This window comes from Accipiter gentilis, chromosome 26 (assembly GCF_929443795.1).
Source record: "Accipiter gentilis chromosome 26, bAccGen1.1, whole genome shotgun sequence".
Lineage (NCBI taxonomy): Eukaryota > Metazoa > Chordata > Aves > Accipitriformes > Accipitridae > Astur > Astur gentilis.
In genome coordinates this window covers 20994597-21009582 of record NC_064905.1, presented here as the reverse complement: position 1 = coordinate 21009582, position 14986 = coordinate 20994597, and the positions used below count along the sequence as shown (strand labels likewise).

The window sequence follows — 14986 nt, the reverse complement described above, 5'->3', positions numbered from 1 at the left end:
TTTGTCACCTTGGTTCCTTGCACAGTATAGACACACTAAAAGATAGTCATGCAGGACTCAATCATGCTCTTTCCATTACTTCATTTGGAAACTGAGGTCTGCAAGCCCTGGATAGTGAGTCTGCGTTGTTCCATTAGGTGGAGCAAGGTTGTACGAGTCCTCCTTTGGTGGATACTTTAAAGCACTTTGCAGGAGCTGGCTGAGAAGGGGAGACATGCTTCCACCTCCCTCCAAAAAAGTAGCCATTATGGAAATCCTCATGGGGCATACAGCTCTTCTGGGAAAACCCTTAGTGTGGCTGCAGCTACAGGGTCCAAAGAGGGTTTGTTGGGTTGGTGTTCAGGGGGGCAGTTTCACAGTGAGCAGAGGAACTCGCAACTGGTGGGTGCCGGATCCACACTAGGCACTAGAGGGCTCTACCTGGCAGGTAACAGTTCTGGTTTGCTGTAAGTGGGGAGAAAAGGCAGATTCTTAATTGTTACCCTAAAAGTTTATGAACATACTAATCATACTGAAGAGCTATGGTGACTGGTAATTTCAAATATAAAATCCACCTGATGCCTTGGTTTTCAGTAGAATCATGGCATTTCAATGGAATCTGGCTTAATTTAGGCTGTCCTTGTGGTTTTACCTCGTCGAAGGGATTGCTGCAGCCAGAGCACAACCCAATAATTGAGTGCAGAATTGAAGCCACCCAACTTAGCACTGTTTTAAAAAAAATGAAAACAAAAAAAAATCCTCAGCTTCAGCACTGTGGAAGCTCATATTCGTTAGCTTTGGCCTGTTGAGAGAATTTTCCTGTTAACTTTAAGACTGCTTTGTTTCCTGAGTCAAGCAAATGCTCTTAAATTCTCTTCAAAGCCTTTGAACTCAAGGACCTCAGCCATCAAATTGGCCAGTGTGGACTTTACTTTTGGATTAGGCAGCTGGGGCAGAGCTCCACTTGGAATGTAACCTTGGCTGCAGTCATCAGCTAAGGCAAGGCAATTGCAGAATTTGCCATAGTTTTGGACTGGTCCTCCAGGCTCTCTGTGCATCACAAATTCCAGTATTGAAATACAGAGATACTGCTGTGTCTCCCCATCTTCTGAGTAGCCTTGCAGCTTTTTGTTCCCTTGCACTTCTCAAATAGGGACACATTAATAGTTGCATATTACAGTTCTGAGATTTTATTGGTTGCTCAAAAGTTTGAGAAATCTTTTGATATTGAAGTTCAGAAATGTATGGCTGGACCTGGATTTGGCAGCAGTGACGGAAACCAGGGAATCCCCTATATCTCATGCTTTTATGTTGGCTCTTTTGGACTGAATTTGCATATGCAGATGCAAGAGTCTCTTGGGTTTTTTTTTATGACCCCATTTCAGGAAAGACTTTTTATTCCTTGAAATATACTTCAAGCAGATTTAACTATAATGTCTTAGAGATGGTGGCTGTGGTTTTCCTTGCTGTTTGTCTTTTCTAATACCTATTTCTTATTTTCTTTAAATGTTAAAGATTACTGGTTTTGTAAGAAGAGTGCACCTTAATGTCTACTGGCTGAAATGATTTCCTGACTATTAGCAATGTAAATAAACTTTTAATTGCATTTTTTTGAAGGGAGGAGAGACACATTGGTATTCTAGATGTTCTTTCCATTTCTAAACTGGCACCAACGTGCTCTCGTATGTCAACAAACAAAACCCAAAATGTTTCTTACAGAGTAAAGATAATTTGATCTTTTTGATGTGGTCCTTAGTCCTAGACAGGCAACCACCTGAAAGAAGTTGATAATTGCTATTCTTCAATTTTACCTGCTGGCAAAAAATGCATTTTCTCTTCTCGTGACAGTGTTTCTTTGAGTCACTACTACATTTATGAGGATCTAGTGTGTTATCTAAAGCCCATTGAAGATGAGTTTTTCATATTCACCTCAGTTGTTGACTTTGGATCGGTGTCCAGTACAACAATGGCCTGTTAACTTTACTTGGATAACATCTGTGCCACAGGCCCTGAAAACATTGCTTCTACTCTGCCCTAAGAATTGCTTCAGTGCTATTTCTCCTTTTAGCATCTGAGTGCTATGTGCATGCAGTTATGCACCCTGGCTGCAATTTGTAATGGCTTTAATATTGCCCTGTATCGATCATCCCCTTTCTATTCCAAATCTTTAAATTGGGCTTAAGGATCTCTCTGCAGAGCTACACGTATGTAACTCTAGTGTGAGCCTGTTTGGAACTTGGGTTAAAGTTGTTGTCTGTTACAGCGACCCTTTGACAGCACACTCAAATCGGAAGGAAATAGGCTAGCGACGTTTCTTAACTATGTAAGTACCTCTGTTTGTCTGCTGTCTGTGAGCTTGAAGTTTGCAGTTATTCTCATTTAATTTTATAGAAAGATGAGCCAGATGCTTTCAAGCGGTTAGGGACTGGAAATCGTGTGGCCACTTTTTTAAACTATGTAAGTATGATGATCCTTTATGCATTGAGTGTAACTTTAGCAGCATCTTGTTTACAGCTTGTGCAGTTGGTTATTTGTAGAGATTCCCTGGCATCTCAAAGTAGGGATTTCATTATTCTTGCAGCATCAGGTGCTGTCCCATCTGAGTTTATAGAATTCTGGTGGTATTTAACGTCAGAGAAGAAAATTTGAATATAGGCCCCAGCTTCCCCTTTTGACCACTCTATCTTTTGACTTCATTGGATTCCTTGTTGGTGGAAGAGGAGAATTTGGCTTATTTCTCAAAGGCAAGTGAGTGCTTGGGGTACTCATGTGGTATGCTGTTTGAGAACTTGATTATTGGCTATTTACTGTGAGACAGTCATGTTCTTCCACCACTGTTTGACAGCACTTGATGTTGTGGTCTGTCAGCCTCCATTTTAGCTGTTTGTCAAAGCTAGAGTTCCTCTGGCACAGCTGTTGCTTCAGCAAATGGAGGAGACATAGCTAATAAACTTGGTGCAACTGGGTTACAAATGCAGAATTGAAAAGATTCATTAGCTGCATGCATTACACAGCCTACAGACCATGTACACTGGAATCATGAATTTAACTGCCACCAATACTAGTGGCCTAAATTTTTCACAGTAGTCTTCTGACAACATTTTATCTATCAGCCTATACTTACTATATCAGTAGTAAGGATCACCTAATCTTCTATGTCTAACTCTTGAGTGATACAATTTCAGTTTTAAAATTCTGTGATGAAATATTTATGGCTGAGCTGGTATTTTGAGTGTGAAATGCAGCTCAAAACAGAACCAGAAATACTTTCCACTTGATATGGCAGGGGGAGGAAATCTCCCAAACAAGAATCAGAATAAGATAGGTAGCTGCGTAATAGTCTGTTGCGAAGAGGCTTTAATTTTAAATTGTCTCAATCTGTATTTTGTTTGCTTCTCTGACTTTTGGACAAGCCTTGATTTAGAGTGAATGATATGCACCTTATTCTCTGCCAGTTGTACATGGTCAAAGGCAACTTACCCTTGTCTGTCCTGTGTAGAACATATATCATATGCGTACCGACACCCTTACTAAAAAGAGTGGTTGTATTGCTAAGATGTAGGTATTAACTTGCAAAGTTGCATGCACATGCTTTCTAGTTGGAAGGGGCAAAAACCTGTGTACCTATGGCATCTTATGCCCTTTTATTGTAGGTACCAAGCAGGAGGACACCAGAGTGGTAATAACATCTGCTTTAAACAGAAATCCAAGTTGCAATAGAGAATGTGGGGCCCTGGGGAGTGTATTAATAGTGATTCTGCTGCTTAAATTTGGTGGGAGCTGGATCTGACTTGTTTGTTTCTTTTAGTTAGAATCTGATCAAAAACTTACTGAAATCAGTGGAAAGACTTTCTAGTTTTAATGGGAGTGTTTCCACAAACCTTGGTGGGTTTTGAATCAAGTCTAGAATTTATAGTGAATCCATCATTGCTGATGAATTCAGTAGGGTTAAATTCATTCCAGTGTGGAAGGGCAAAGCGTAAAGATACATGCTTTTCTTTAGTCACATAACTGTGTGTATTAAAGCTTGAGATGCATAAGGCGCTTGAAGTGGTGTAACATCACTGGTGAACAGCGTAGAGACAGTGCAGAAAGTGAGGTTTTCTAATAGTTTGTATAGTTTTTGAAGTGGTTGACCATGATGCATAAACTAAATAATGAAAATCATTTCTAAAAATGTGGTTTCAATTTATGAGGAAACATGTGGTTTAACAGACACTTACTTGTTTTCCTAATTGGATCATAAACTGGAATGAAATTCTTGAAACTTATTTACTCTGAAGTCCTCTCCCTTGTTCTAGAGTACTAGCTTATTAACACTGTAGGTACACAACTTCTTGTGGCTAATTGTTCGTGCAATAGATTACGTATAATCTAGACAAAGTGCTGAACAAAAGGCTTCAGCTGAAATAAAAGCCTTCAATAGTAGGTACTGTTACTTTTGCAATTTGTGCTGGTTGAAGTGCATCCTTTCCTCATCAGTGCCCCTCAGAGGTGCAAGTAGAAATCTATCTGTTAGGGCTTGGGGCACTTTAGCTTGTGGGACTGCATGTACAAAAAGCGTTGTAAATGGACAGTTTGCGAACTTTGTTTTCTCAGATGAGTGATGTAGAAGCTGGAGGAGCTACAGTTTTCCCAGACTTTGGAGCAGCAATATGGCCCAAGAAGGTAAAGTGTTTGTGTGTTGCTTGATTTCTTCTCTCTCCTGTTACTGTCTCTTCCTCAGTACAGTCCTGCATCCATTTACAAGTCAGTTAATGTGACCAAGTGCTGTTCGTTGCAACTTGATTGACAGGCTGCTGTGTATCAAGGCAGCTGTAGCTGAGCTTGTAGGCTGCAGGGCTGCTTCCTTTGTTTTACGACGTATGAAGTGAGCAGTTTGTGTAGAGCTGGTATTAACAAAACCAACTTGTGTTCAGGTAGAACTCCTCTCTAATCTTGAAACATGGCTGAATTAGTAGTGGGACTAAGGGTTTTTTTTTTCACGTGCTGTCAGTGGTGGCCCTTGTTAAAGTGCTTCATAAGAGCCTGCAGCTGAATTCATAGGCATTCCCCCCACCCCCCACCCTTACTGTAACCTGAATAATTATATTGACTAGGTTCTGACTAATCCAGATCTGATTTTACTTTCCAGGGAACAGCAGTGTTTTGGTACAATCTTTTCAGAAGTGGCGAGGGTGATTATAGAACAAGGCATGCAGCTTGTCCAGTACTAGTAGGGTGTAAATGGGGTAAGTAATATTCCTTTAGGAAAAAAACCTGAAGGAAGGCTCATGTGTATGCAAAGCTGGTGGTATACTGAACCCTTATAACAGCATTTAATAACCTGGGTGTTGCCATTAACTACTGGAGTCATTTGGCCATGATGAAAATTCCCACCATCAATATTCTGTAGTATTAAGCAGCTACATCATTCAGCTGTAGCTTTTCTAGTGAGTTTGGTTTGTGTCAATGACAGCACAAAGCATGCAAGAACATCACTGGGTTTGTGTGGTGTATCAGCATCAGGATGACTTGAATTATCACTTGACTGGAATCAGGTCTGTTCCTACAAAGTTTTGTGCGTGGTTTTAACTGCAAAAGGAGGAGAGCTCCTTGTAAGTTAAATGTGAATGTCTGGACACTGGGAGTTTCTGCTAGCTGCTGAACACTTCTCGAGATCTGTGTTATCCATCCCCATACCTATGTCCCTCAGCCTCCAAGGTATTCCCCTGGAGCGCCAGAGCTTAGTGATCAATAAATGATACCAGACCCATTTTTACGTTGGCCTCAGAATTGTGCAATTGGAAAGATCCTTTCTTCCCCAGCCCTTTGCTGCTTTCTATGCGTTTCCCATTGGATGAGTAGAGAAGTGTAAGCAGGGATCCTCAGACTGAGAGATGAGATTTTACTTGAAGTAACTGTCTGGCTTGTGGTGATACGTGCACTGGCTACGTGGTGGTAACTAATTTCACATCCTTGTTCCACAGTTTCAAACAAATGGTTTCACGAAAGAGGAAATGAATTCTTAAGACCCTGTGGGAGAACAGAGGTTGACTGAAACCCAGCCTGCTGCCGGCCTTTGTTTCTCTGTCTCCTTTTCTACTGTTCGTTCTTCCAGTTCATTTCTAAGAAATGATCCATCTTTTTCTCCCAAGAGTCCTGGCACTTTACCCAAAAAGGACAACAAAATATGTAACACCTGTGAAAGAAAGTAAATGGCATTGTACACATACTTGTGTTTTGATTGGTGTTATTTCCATGTTCCCCCTGCCATCCTCTGCCCTCCTTTCTGCCCTCCCAGCTTTCTCTGTCGTAGTGGTGCGAACAGTGCTGTGGGCGATTCAGTATGTTTGGGTGCCTGGTCTTGTGCCTTCTGTACCTCAGAAGATTTAGATGTTAAATATTTCTTTGAACCAAAGTGTTTTTTTAAAGTTTTGTGTACATGTTGATTTTATTGTATTTCTATGGATCACAAATTTTGAAACAAAAATAAATGTTCTTTCCATAAAGTGGTTCTCTATTCTGTGTCCTTAATTAGGTATACCAGTGCTTGGTTTTAGGGAGCAATGGGCATTTACTTTTTCCTTTGAGGGCCTGTTGCTTTGTTGCCCTTTTTCTGTAAAAAATAGATCATGGTTTTGGACAGTGTTTTATTTAAGGCTCCAGCACATGACACAGAACTGTTGCACTTTCTGCTGAAGCTGGAAAGGTTTAATTCATGTATTGAAACTATAATGCATCCTGGGAGCATACAGGCTGCACATTTTGGGCCAGTGGCAAATGTGATCTTGGATTACACTTACGAGAAGCCTTTCCCTGTGATGTTAACTTTTGCTTCTGTGGGATACTATCTATTTTTGATGCAAGCAGTTACAAAAATCTGAAGCCTTTCAAGACTTTCAACAGTCCTGACAATTCTTGATTCTAAAAGTAGACATCTCTGCTGATGAAACATAGCATTTTTACCCCAGGAGCACCTGATCTGCAGAGCTCAGCACCTGATCTGCAGAGCTCAGCACCTGTTGAAGTCAGTAGGATGGCTTGCAAGCAAATCTTAATCTACTTTTGTAGACTGGAGCGGGGTTTTGTCTTGTCCTGCGGACAGGCTGGGAGTAATCATGCCCTTTGAACACAAGGATTCAGATTCACCTTTGCCTTTTTGCTTTGTTAGTATGTGTGTAATGGCCACAAGCCAACACATGGAGGACAGTGTTGTCCACAATAGAAAAGAAATCCCATTTCTGAATTAATTTCAGAAGAAATTACAGTTAATTGCTAAAAAAAAATAAAATAGCAAAGTTGGAGAAATAGGCAAATGTTTCAGAAATTTAGAAAGTTGCTGTTACTACCAGACTGTTGTATCAATATGTCGCTGTGCAGGGTGGATTGACTTGAGACCTCTCACTGGCTGTTTCTGGTAGGGGCATGGCTTGAGAAAATGAAAGTAATTTAAGTTACACTGAAACATCCAGTTGCAGTCACGAGTGTCATATGACAAACATTGGTTTCCTTTGTATTTCTCCATTGCCCTATACTTTGCAAAGACTGAATGAGCTAGAATGAGGTGATGTTTAAAAGGACTGTCAGGCAGGATTAGAAGCAATGCACCTGCTGTCCTCCTAGGAAAGACTTGTGAAACAGAAGGGTTTGACATGTTAGGTGTAACAGATGTCAGCAATTTATTGTATTGGTAATAAAGCCATGTGACTTAGCAGTATATGTTCATGTGCCCCTGAATTTTACATGTGAGGAATTTATGAACTCAGTGGTTATTGCTTTGTTTATTCATTTAGATACAGCATGTAATTACATGTATTGATTACAGTTCTATTTTTTCAGTTGAACATACACAACTGGTTGAAGAGAGAAGTCTTGGCTTGCCCAGGCAGAGACTTGTTGAGCTCTGGTTGTTAATGATACTGAAAAGAGAGGAGCATCTGGTCTTGTAAATAAGCTTTATATGAACAGTTATAGCAGGTAGCTATAGGAATTGCAAGATTTTTTCCTAAAAGTTTTAATGACCTAGCACAGCATAGCTCAATAGTTGCTCTCTAATCTCTCACAGTGTTCCTTCGCTTGCCATGAATGTTGTGGTTGTTGGCTGGCTGTTCAGAATATTTCATTGTTGACCTCTAGTTTTCTTAGTAAAATCTCTCAGCACAACATAAACTTTAGGAAATAAGGAGTTTTGCTTTATAACAAAGCATTTAACATATGACAGCCTCACAGATGTGAACAAGAACTGATGAGGAGCCAAACCCACAACCTCTGGTTGGAACACTTTGGATTTCAGGGGAAGGAAGAGGAATCTACTTAGACTTTCTGTCAACGTGGTATGTTGACAGATAAAGTTCACATCAGGACTTTGGCCAAAAATCTTCACATCCCACTTCTGAAATAGTGTAGTTGGCTGGGAAATACAATTGTTAACCATGTTATGTCATACTGAACTTTTAAGGATAATTTTATGTGCTTGTTTTCTCAGGGAAAAACCCTATCCTATTTTCTGAGTTGTCTTCTACCTTACTCCAGTCCATCCCTAAAGTAGGATGCGATGAGTGCGGATGCAGAACTGCTCAAATGCTAAGCTGCTTTTTGTGCTGTGTGCAGGATTTGCTTACTGCTAATCTGATCTGAAGAATAATAGGTATTTTAGAGGAAAGAGCATATGTGACTCATGGGCATTCAGTAACCTCCCAGGCATGTTTGTGCAGTCTGGCAGATTATACTCCCTATTCTGTCTCCTGTCATTCTAGAAGACAAACAGAATATGACCATTGGCCTAATTTTGGGCCAATGGGTTAGTTTTTAGACCTAAAAACTAGAATGAGGATTCATATGCTGGAACAAATAAGTCTTCCTCCATCTAGGTATAGGGACCTTCTGCCAGCATATCACTGGTACAGCAAGTACTTAAGTCTTGTTTAGACTGAAATGGTTTTTCTCCTGACATATTGCTGACTCTTCTTCATCTCACAGGGTTTAAGTACTTGGTACAGGTAGTCATATGCACTACAAAGGCTTGCTGTGGACAAGTGGCTGCCAGACGCTTTGAAGTGCTTTGGGACCTTTTGGAGAGGTCTTCAGGTCACATCTGTTAGCTTGCTGATGAGGTCTTTATGGCACTGCTCTGCATAATGGGTACTGATGAAAGCAGACACCATGTGAACTCTTATGGAAAGATGGTCTCTTATTGTGGCTTATGTAGTCATAAGAAGAGCAACCACCCCCAGCCCATGCCAGTAATCCACATCCAGTTCGAGCATGTGGTTTTTTGACACCTGGCCTGAATGCTACTGGTTGGACTCAATGATCTTAAAGGACTTTTCCAACCTAAATGATTCTATGGTTCTATGACACAGGCTGTGTCACTGAGCAATTATGTAGCCCTCCAACTAGGTTAGGAAATCACCTAAAGCATGAATGTTCAGCTGCATAGACTCAGTGATGTACTTGATCTTCTTTTTGTCTGCATTAGAAGTTACTTCTCTATCCTGTTACAGGAAAAACATGTGAAAATCATCTGTCTAATCCAGTTTAGAGAGGAAAACTGGCATCCAGACTAAAACGTGTAGTGTGAGTGGAGAAAGGGTTTGGCTGTGATGGACAAGGGAAGCTGTGCAAGCTATGGCAAAAAACAATTGGGGTGTTCTGCTAGGAGGGGGACTGTGTTTATATTCTACAAGTGAACTGTGTACCTCAGCTGAGCTATAAAATCCCTAACGTGGGAAGAGGAAGGCTCTTTTTTCAGTGGTGCCAAGTTTTATTTGAGATGAGGATGGTGTGTGTCTCTAAAAGGCAGCCTAGGATATAGCTGTCCCCCAAGCCTCTTCCTTTTGCTCTTCCTGTAACCAGTGATGGTGCTGGGGTACAGTTTGGCATAGCATGTGCTCCTTTGGCCCAAATAAGAGGAATCCCTGTCAGGGACTCTGGAAAGGGCCAGAACCTGACGCCTGTCTAGCTCTAGTTGATGGGAATTTAAAGTGACCAATTTCACATGTTTAATCCTGGATGGCTCATCCTTCAGGGAAAAGACTACCTAGACTGTGTGTGGTGGGGACATGTTTATTTAACCGGAGGTCAGCACTTGTCTTCTGTAGTGATTCAGATAATCCCTTCCTAAATGCTGGTGTGGTTACTGCCTCTGTGCTGCCCTTTGGGGATGGTTGTCTCCTGTCCCTCTGAGGTGGAGGTGAACCAGAAAAGGAGGACGGTTCCAGTTGAGTCCTTCCAGACCGGTGCAGCCCCAGGAGCCCTTATGTTTGATCTGATTCCAGCTTCCCTGAGTCCTGTCTTGGCCTCCCTTCTGCCTCTCATCTACGACATCACCTTAACTCTGGAGAGGTATCTGCGTGGCTCTTGTCAGCAGCACAGCATTAAAGGTGGATACCTTGTCTTCCACGTACTTTGCAGTGATACGCAATGTGCGGGTGAGGATCTTTGGGGGGACTGTCATAGGACATGCTGCCCAGAAAGAAAGTGTGGTGTTCTGGTGCCTTTGGGCAACAGCATGAAGGTCACACAAATTATTAGTAACACTAAGATATGGTTAACCAATGTGAACCTTGCACCTCAGTGATGAATGTGGATAGCTGGCTGATGGCTCTTGCATCCCATAACAACAGGTTTTCAATAATTGTAGGTTAAACCCCAGCTTGGCCATGAGTTTTGATGGTCCATAGCTGGGAAATGTTCATGCGTTTACCTGCTGTGTGAAGAGAGTGAGTAAAGCGCCTTACGGAAGAATAATGAAAGAATTTTCATAATGAGTGCGGGAGAGATGCTGGATATTTTGGACTGTGTGAAGATACAAGGCTAACAGCAGGCCTTTGCACGTACCCTCTGGGATGCTTGTGCCAGGTGAGAGGAGAAGCTCACCCCCCCTCTGCAGCGCCGTTTGGAAGCTGGCCTTTCAGCAAAGCCAGGCAGTCCACGCTCTCTAACTTACCTCTGCATATCGTTTTGGACACAGAATCGCCCCAAAGACAGGCTGTTTGCAAAGCCCTGGGAGAAATGGCCTACGAGGTGTTCTCCAGCTTTCAGAGACTGCCTTTGACTCGAGCATATGCTTCAGGCTCTTTCTTTTGAAATTCCTAGTAAAGCCTTGAAAGAAAGTCAAGGATAAAACCAAGCTGCTCACTTGATATTAAGCATCAACTGGGTCAAAACTCACTACACAGCTGAAGAATTATTTTTTCCTTGAAATCTGGTTTTCTCCCCCACTCCAAGGGCTCCCAGCTGCATCAGCACCTTAGATGGTGAAGCAGGGTCCTGACCTGAGCTCTCCTTGCAGTGAGTTGCTGTGTGTGGGCAGACGTAACCAGGGCACAAAACAGCACCCCGCTCTTCGATGGGAGGAAGAGTGTGGTTGCACTTTTGGTTTCCAGCTGCTGGGGCAGGTGGGCAGTAGCAGCAGGAGGGATGTGATCGTGGTCACGGGGTGGAGGTGGGCAGCCCCATGGCCGCAGCTCATGGCTCTGATTAAACTCTTGCCTGTGGTGTGCTCGGCTGTGACTCTTCATGCAGCCCAGGTACTGAAAACAAAGCTGCGTAGGGCTGTTTGCTGGCAAGTGAGAGCGTGGGTGAAGCTGTTTTGCAACATGTTGGTTTGGGCTAGAAATATACTTTGCCAGGTGTTTTGGATCAAGATGGGGGTTGGAAATGGCAGACCTGAATGTGTCCTCAGTGTAACCCCAGGTGTTTCTAACTCCTTGTTTGTTCTGGGGTACCTCTGAGCAACCTTTATGAAATGATCTTGGTTTTCCCTCCTGGGAAGGGTAGAGCACTGCCCCTTCCCTGGTGCTGTGATCAGGGACGGGCTTTGGGTGCAGCTGTGCTGCTGGCTTGGCTGAGCTCGCTCTCAGAACATCCTCGTGCTCCTGCTTCCCCGTGTTTCTGCTCCCAGGAGATGAAGAGGACCAGAAGAGCTTCACTGCAGTGACTTTTTGGTATGCTTTTGTTGACAAATAGGATAGCCGAATTTAGGAGGGGTCACCTCTTTGACCACAGGCTAGGATGTGGTTTCTCCTTCAATGCTCGCTGCATCAAGCCCCCTCCTGCAAAACAGGGCCTGGATTCAAAGGTGCCCTTTCAGCCTCATACTCCAGTGTGGAGGTGGGAGCCTGGCAACATCTGAAGCCTGATGGGTGATGTAAAATTATACAGAAGTGAGCTAAGCGAACACCAAAGGCCTCTTGTGTGGTTGCTGATCTTTTCGGGGCTCGGGGTACTTTGTCATTCCTTATAGCTGCAAAGGATATTGCTGTCGGCATCTGTATCTGCAGAGATGATGGGAGAGCGGAGGTATCACGTTGCACATCCAGACTGCTCGAGAGCAGACCTGATGGGACCTGGTGAACTTTCCGAATCTTCTCTGCTTGTCTGGGCCAGGGTGGAGTGACTCACCCAGCCGTGGTCTCCTGAGGTTCAGCAATCCTCTACCCCCATCCATTTGTAGACCCGGACAGAGTCTGCAAGTGACTCATTGCCTGGAAGAGGAGCCGGAGTAGTGGCTGATCCTGGCACTTCCCCCATTTTCCGGAGAAGATGAGTTGGGCCACTGGGACTGCTTGTTCCTTTGGCCATGGAGCGGTTGTACGCAATTTCATTTGAGCGTGGCAACTGCACTCAGCTGGTGAGCGTCACCCACCTGCGGTCCAGTTGCACAACTGTCCCCGTGGCATCGCTGAGTCCTCTGCAGAGCATGCGGCCACGGCTGCTGCACCTCAGGTGCCCTGACAGCGAGATCTCTCCCAGGTCCTACCACAATACAGTGTTTTTGTTTGGTTCTGCATAGACTTCCTCCACTTCAGTCTTCTTGATTGAGGGCAAGCAAATGAAACATTTCTGACTCAGTGAGGTATATGAATTTGTAAGCCCTAATACCACATGGGGCCTTAGGCTGTCACTTCCTAACAGGTGTTAATTTATTCATGCTCTCTGGTCTCGCTTTGCCTCCACACATGTATTTTGGTGGGAGAAATACTGCAAAATATGTTACCCACCCATGTCTGTGGGTGGAAGGGGGGTGCAGCCCTCGCCCTCGGAGAAGCGCTCACCGCACGTGCCTGCGGATGTCACCCCGTCGAGGTTTGACTCCTGCGGGTGTCCTCCTTTACCATGCAAAGGTTTCATCTGCTTCCAGCACGGCTTTCCCCAGTTCCTCAGGCAGCTGGGAACACGTGCCCTTTCTGTGGATGCGTGGGTTGCAGCTGGATCTCACCTCTGCAGCTCTGCCTGTCATGCGGGCTGCTCGGGCTCTGGGTTAGGAGCGAGGGAGCTGGTTTGAATTAGCAGACAAAGCGGCTGAGGTCATCGAGCTCTTATTCATGTAGTTTTACCCTTGCCAAAATAAATGATGGAAACCTCTTACTGAGCCCATCGGCCCAACCGAGCCTCTGCTCACTGACCAACCTCCCCTGTGAACTCTGCTTGCAAAAATCCACGCGATCTCCTATGCAGCCGGATCCTGCTAACGTCCCCGTGGTGGGGAGCACCCTGGCTTGCGCACGTGGCAGGGGGACAAAAGCGCCTTCTGGGTGCTCCTGCCTCAGAGCAGCCCCTTCACCATAGCACTGGGTTCGCAGGAGCGGGTGATGGGCACTGGTGGGTGCGGGAGGGCTGGTGATGCAGGAGAACTGGTCTCCTAAGGCCCAGAGCTCAGCCGAGCAGAGCAGCGAACCAGTGGGAGCGACGTCGCTGCCAAAATCTGCCAACGACCACCACGGTTTGTGGTTTTGTCGAAGGTGCAGGTGGTGGCTTTGCCGTTCCTGAGGCCGGGGGATGCCGAGTTCTGCAGGCTGCTGGGCAGGCTGCCCCGTGCCCCCGTGTCCCCGCTCCCTCCCAAAGCTGCCAAAGACCCAGTCGAGCTGCTTTTCCGTGGTTTAAAAAGGTACCCTGAGGAGGAAGGCTGCCAGAGGCGATGGGCTGCGGGATCTCCTGCACGTAAGTGCATCGCCAGAGTATTTTTGCCGTTTGTTGGGGCTGTGAGCAGAGGAGGGCAAAAAGGCAGGGGGTGGGTGCTCGCCCCGGGGTGGCCCTGCGTGCCGGGGAGCTGCCAGGGGTGCTCCGCTTCCCTGGCAAGAAGGGCTCTCTCCCTCCTGCTGCGGGTAGGATGGATGAAAATCTGCATTTTACTCTCATTTTGGGCAACGTTATAGACACTAAATAAGCAATAGAGTGCGTCAGTGGGGTATAGGCACCTGTTGGATTTACCTGAAAAAATGAGTAAGAATGTTAAGGAGAATTGCTCCTGTGAAGAAGGAGAGGCTGAGAAGGCATTGGCACAAATGCCTGAAACCTTTTTTTATTTGGTGAAATGAAATACCTGTCTCTGTGGAATATGGTTTATATTTGAAAGGCCCGACCTTGCTACCTACCTGCTTAATATAGTTTTAGTATAATTTGCATCCAGTAGAGTTTTACTTGCCGTCCCTGGGGACTGGGAGGATATGGGGGAGCTCAGGGACACCATGTATGTAGAAAAGAGCCAACTGGGTATGGGAGCGTGGTCTGATATGCTTTTGGGCACTGTCGTTAGGTGAAAACGTCCTACTATATCACACACAAGCAAGAAAGAGTTTGTGCATCACATACATCATTAAAAAGAAACAATTTCTATATTAACGTGTTGCATAGAAATTCAGATTGCTCAATGACTCAGAATTGTACCTGAGTAAGTCTTGAGCATCTGAATTGTTACGGGCTCCCATCTTTGAATATTCCTTCCCGGAAAGGCTCACTTGTGATTGCATTGCCCGTGATAGAAAACCGGCCGGCCCCCCCGGCACTTTTAGTCAGAAGCTTTGCACAGGCTGTATCGCTGTGGTTTTTCATCTGTGTGTTTTGCTCTGAGTAAATGATAACTTGGATTTTCTAGATAACTAGCGTGGTTTTACTCACAGGAAAGAGGAAATGGCAAGCTGTAGTTGGTTTTGAAGTGGTACACAAGAATTACTTGTACTACTTTGGGTGCATTTAAAGGTGGAGGACAGCAGCCAAACGCCGTAGGCTGTGCTCGCTCCAC

General features: G+C 44.5%; 1 protein-coding gene across 7 annotated transcripts in view; it reads left to right on the top strand.

The window, feature by feature from the left end:
- Positions 1-6459, top strand: part of P4HA2 (prolyl 4-hydroxylase subunit alpha 2) — a 31037-nt gene extending 24578 nt beyond the window's left edge. For 2 of the 7 annotated variants that reach the window (XM_049829079.1, XM_049829080.1), the window contains exons 13-16: positions 2371-2436; positions 4579-4647; positions 5114-5210; positions 5949-6459. In XM_049829079.1, the coding sequence (XP_049685036.1) occupies positions 2371-2436; positions 4579-4647; positions 5114-5210; positions 5949-6019 (303 nt within the window). In that variant the 3' untranslated portion in view covers positions 6020-6459. The other 5 variants (XM_049829084.1, XR_007509647.1, XM_049829081.1 and 2 more) reach the window with 5 other exon arrangements.
- Positions 6460-14986: the final 8527 nt, after the last annotated feature.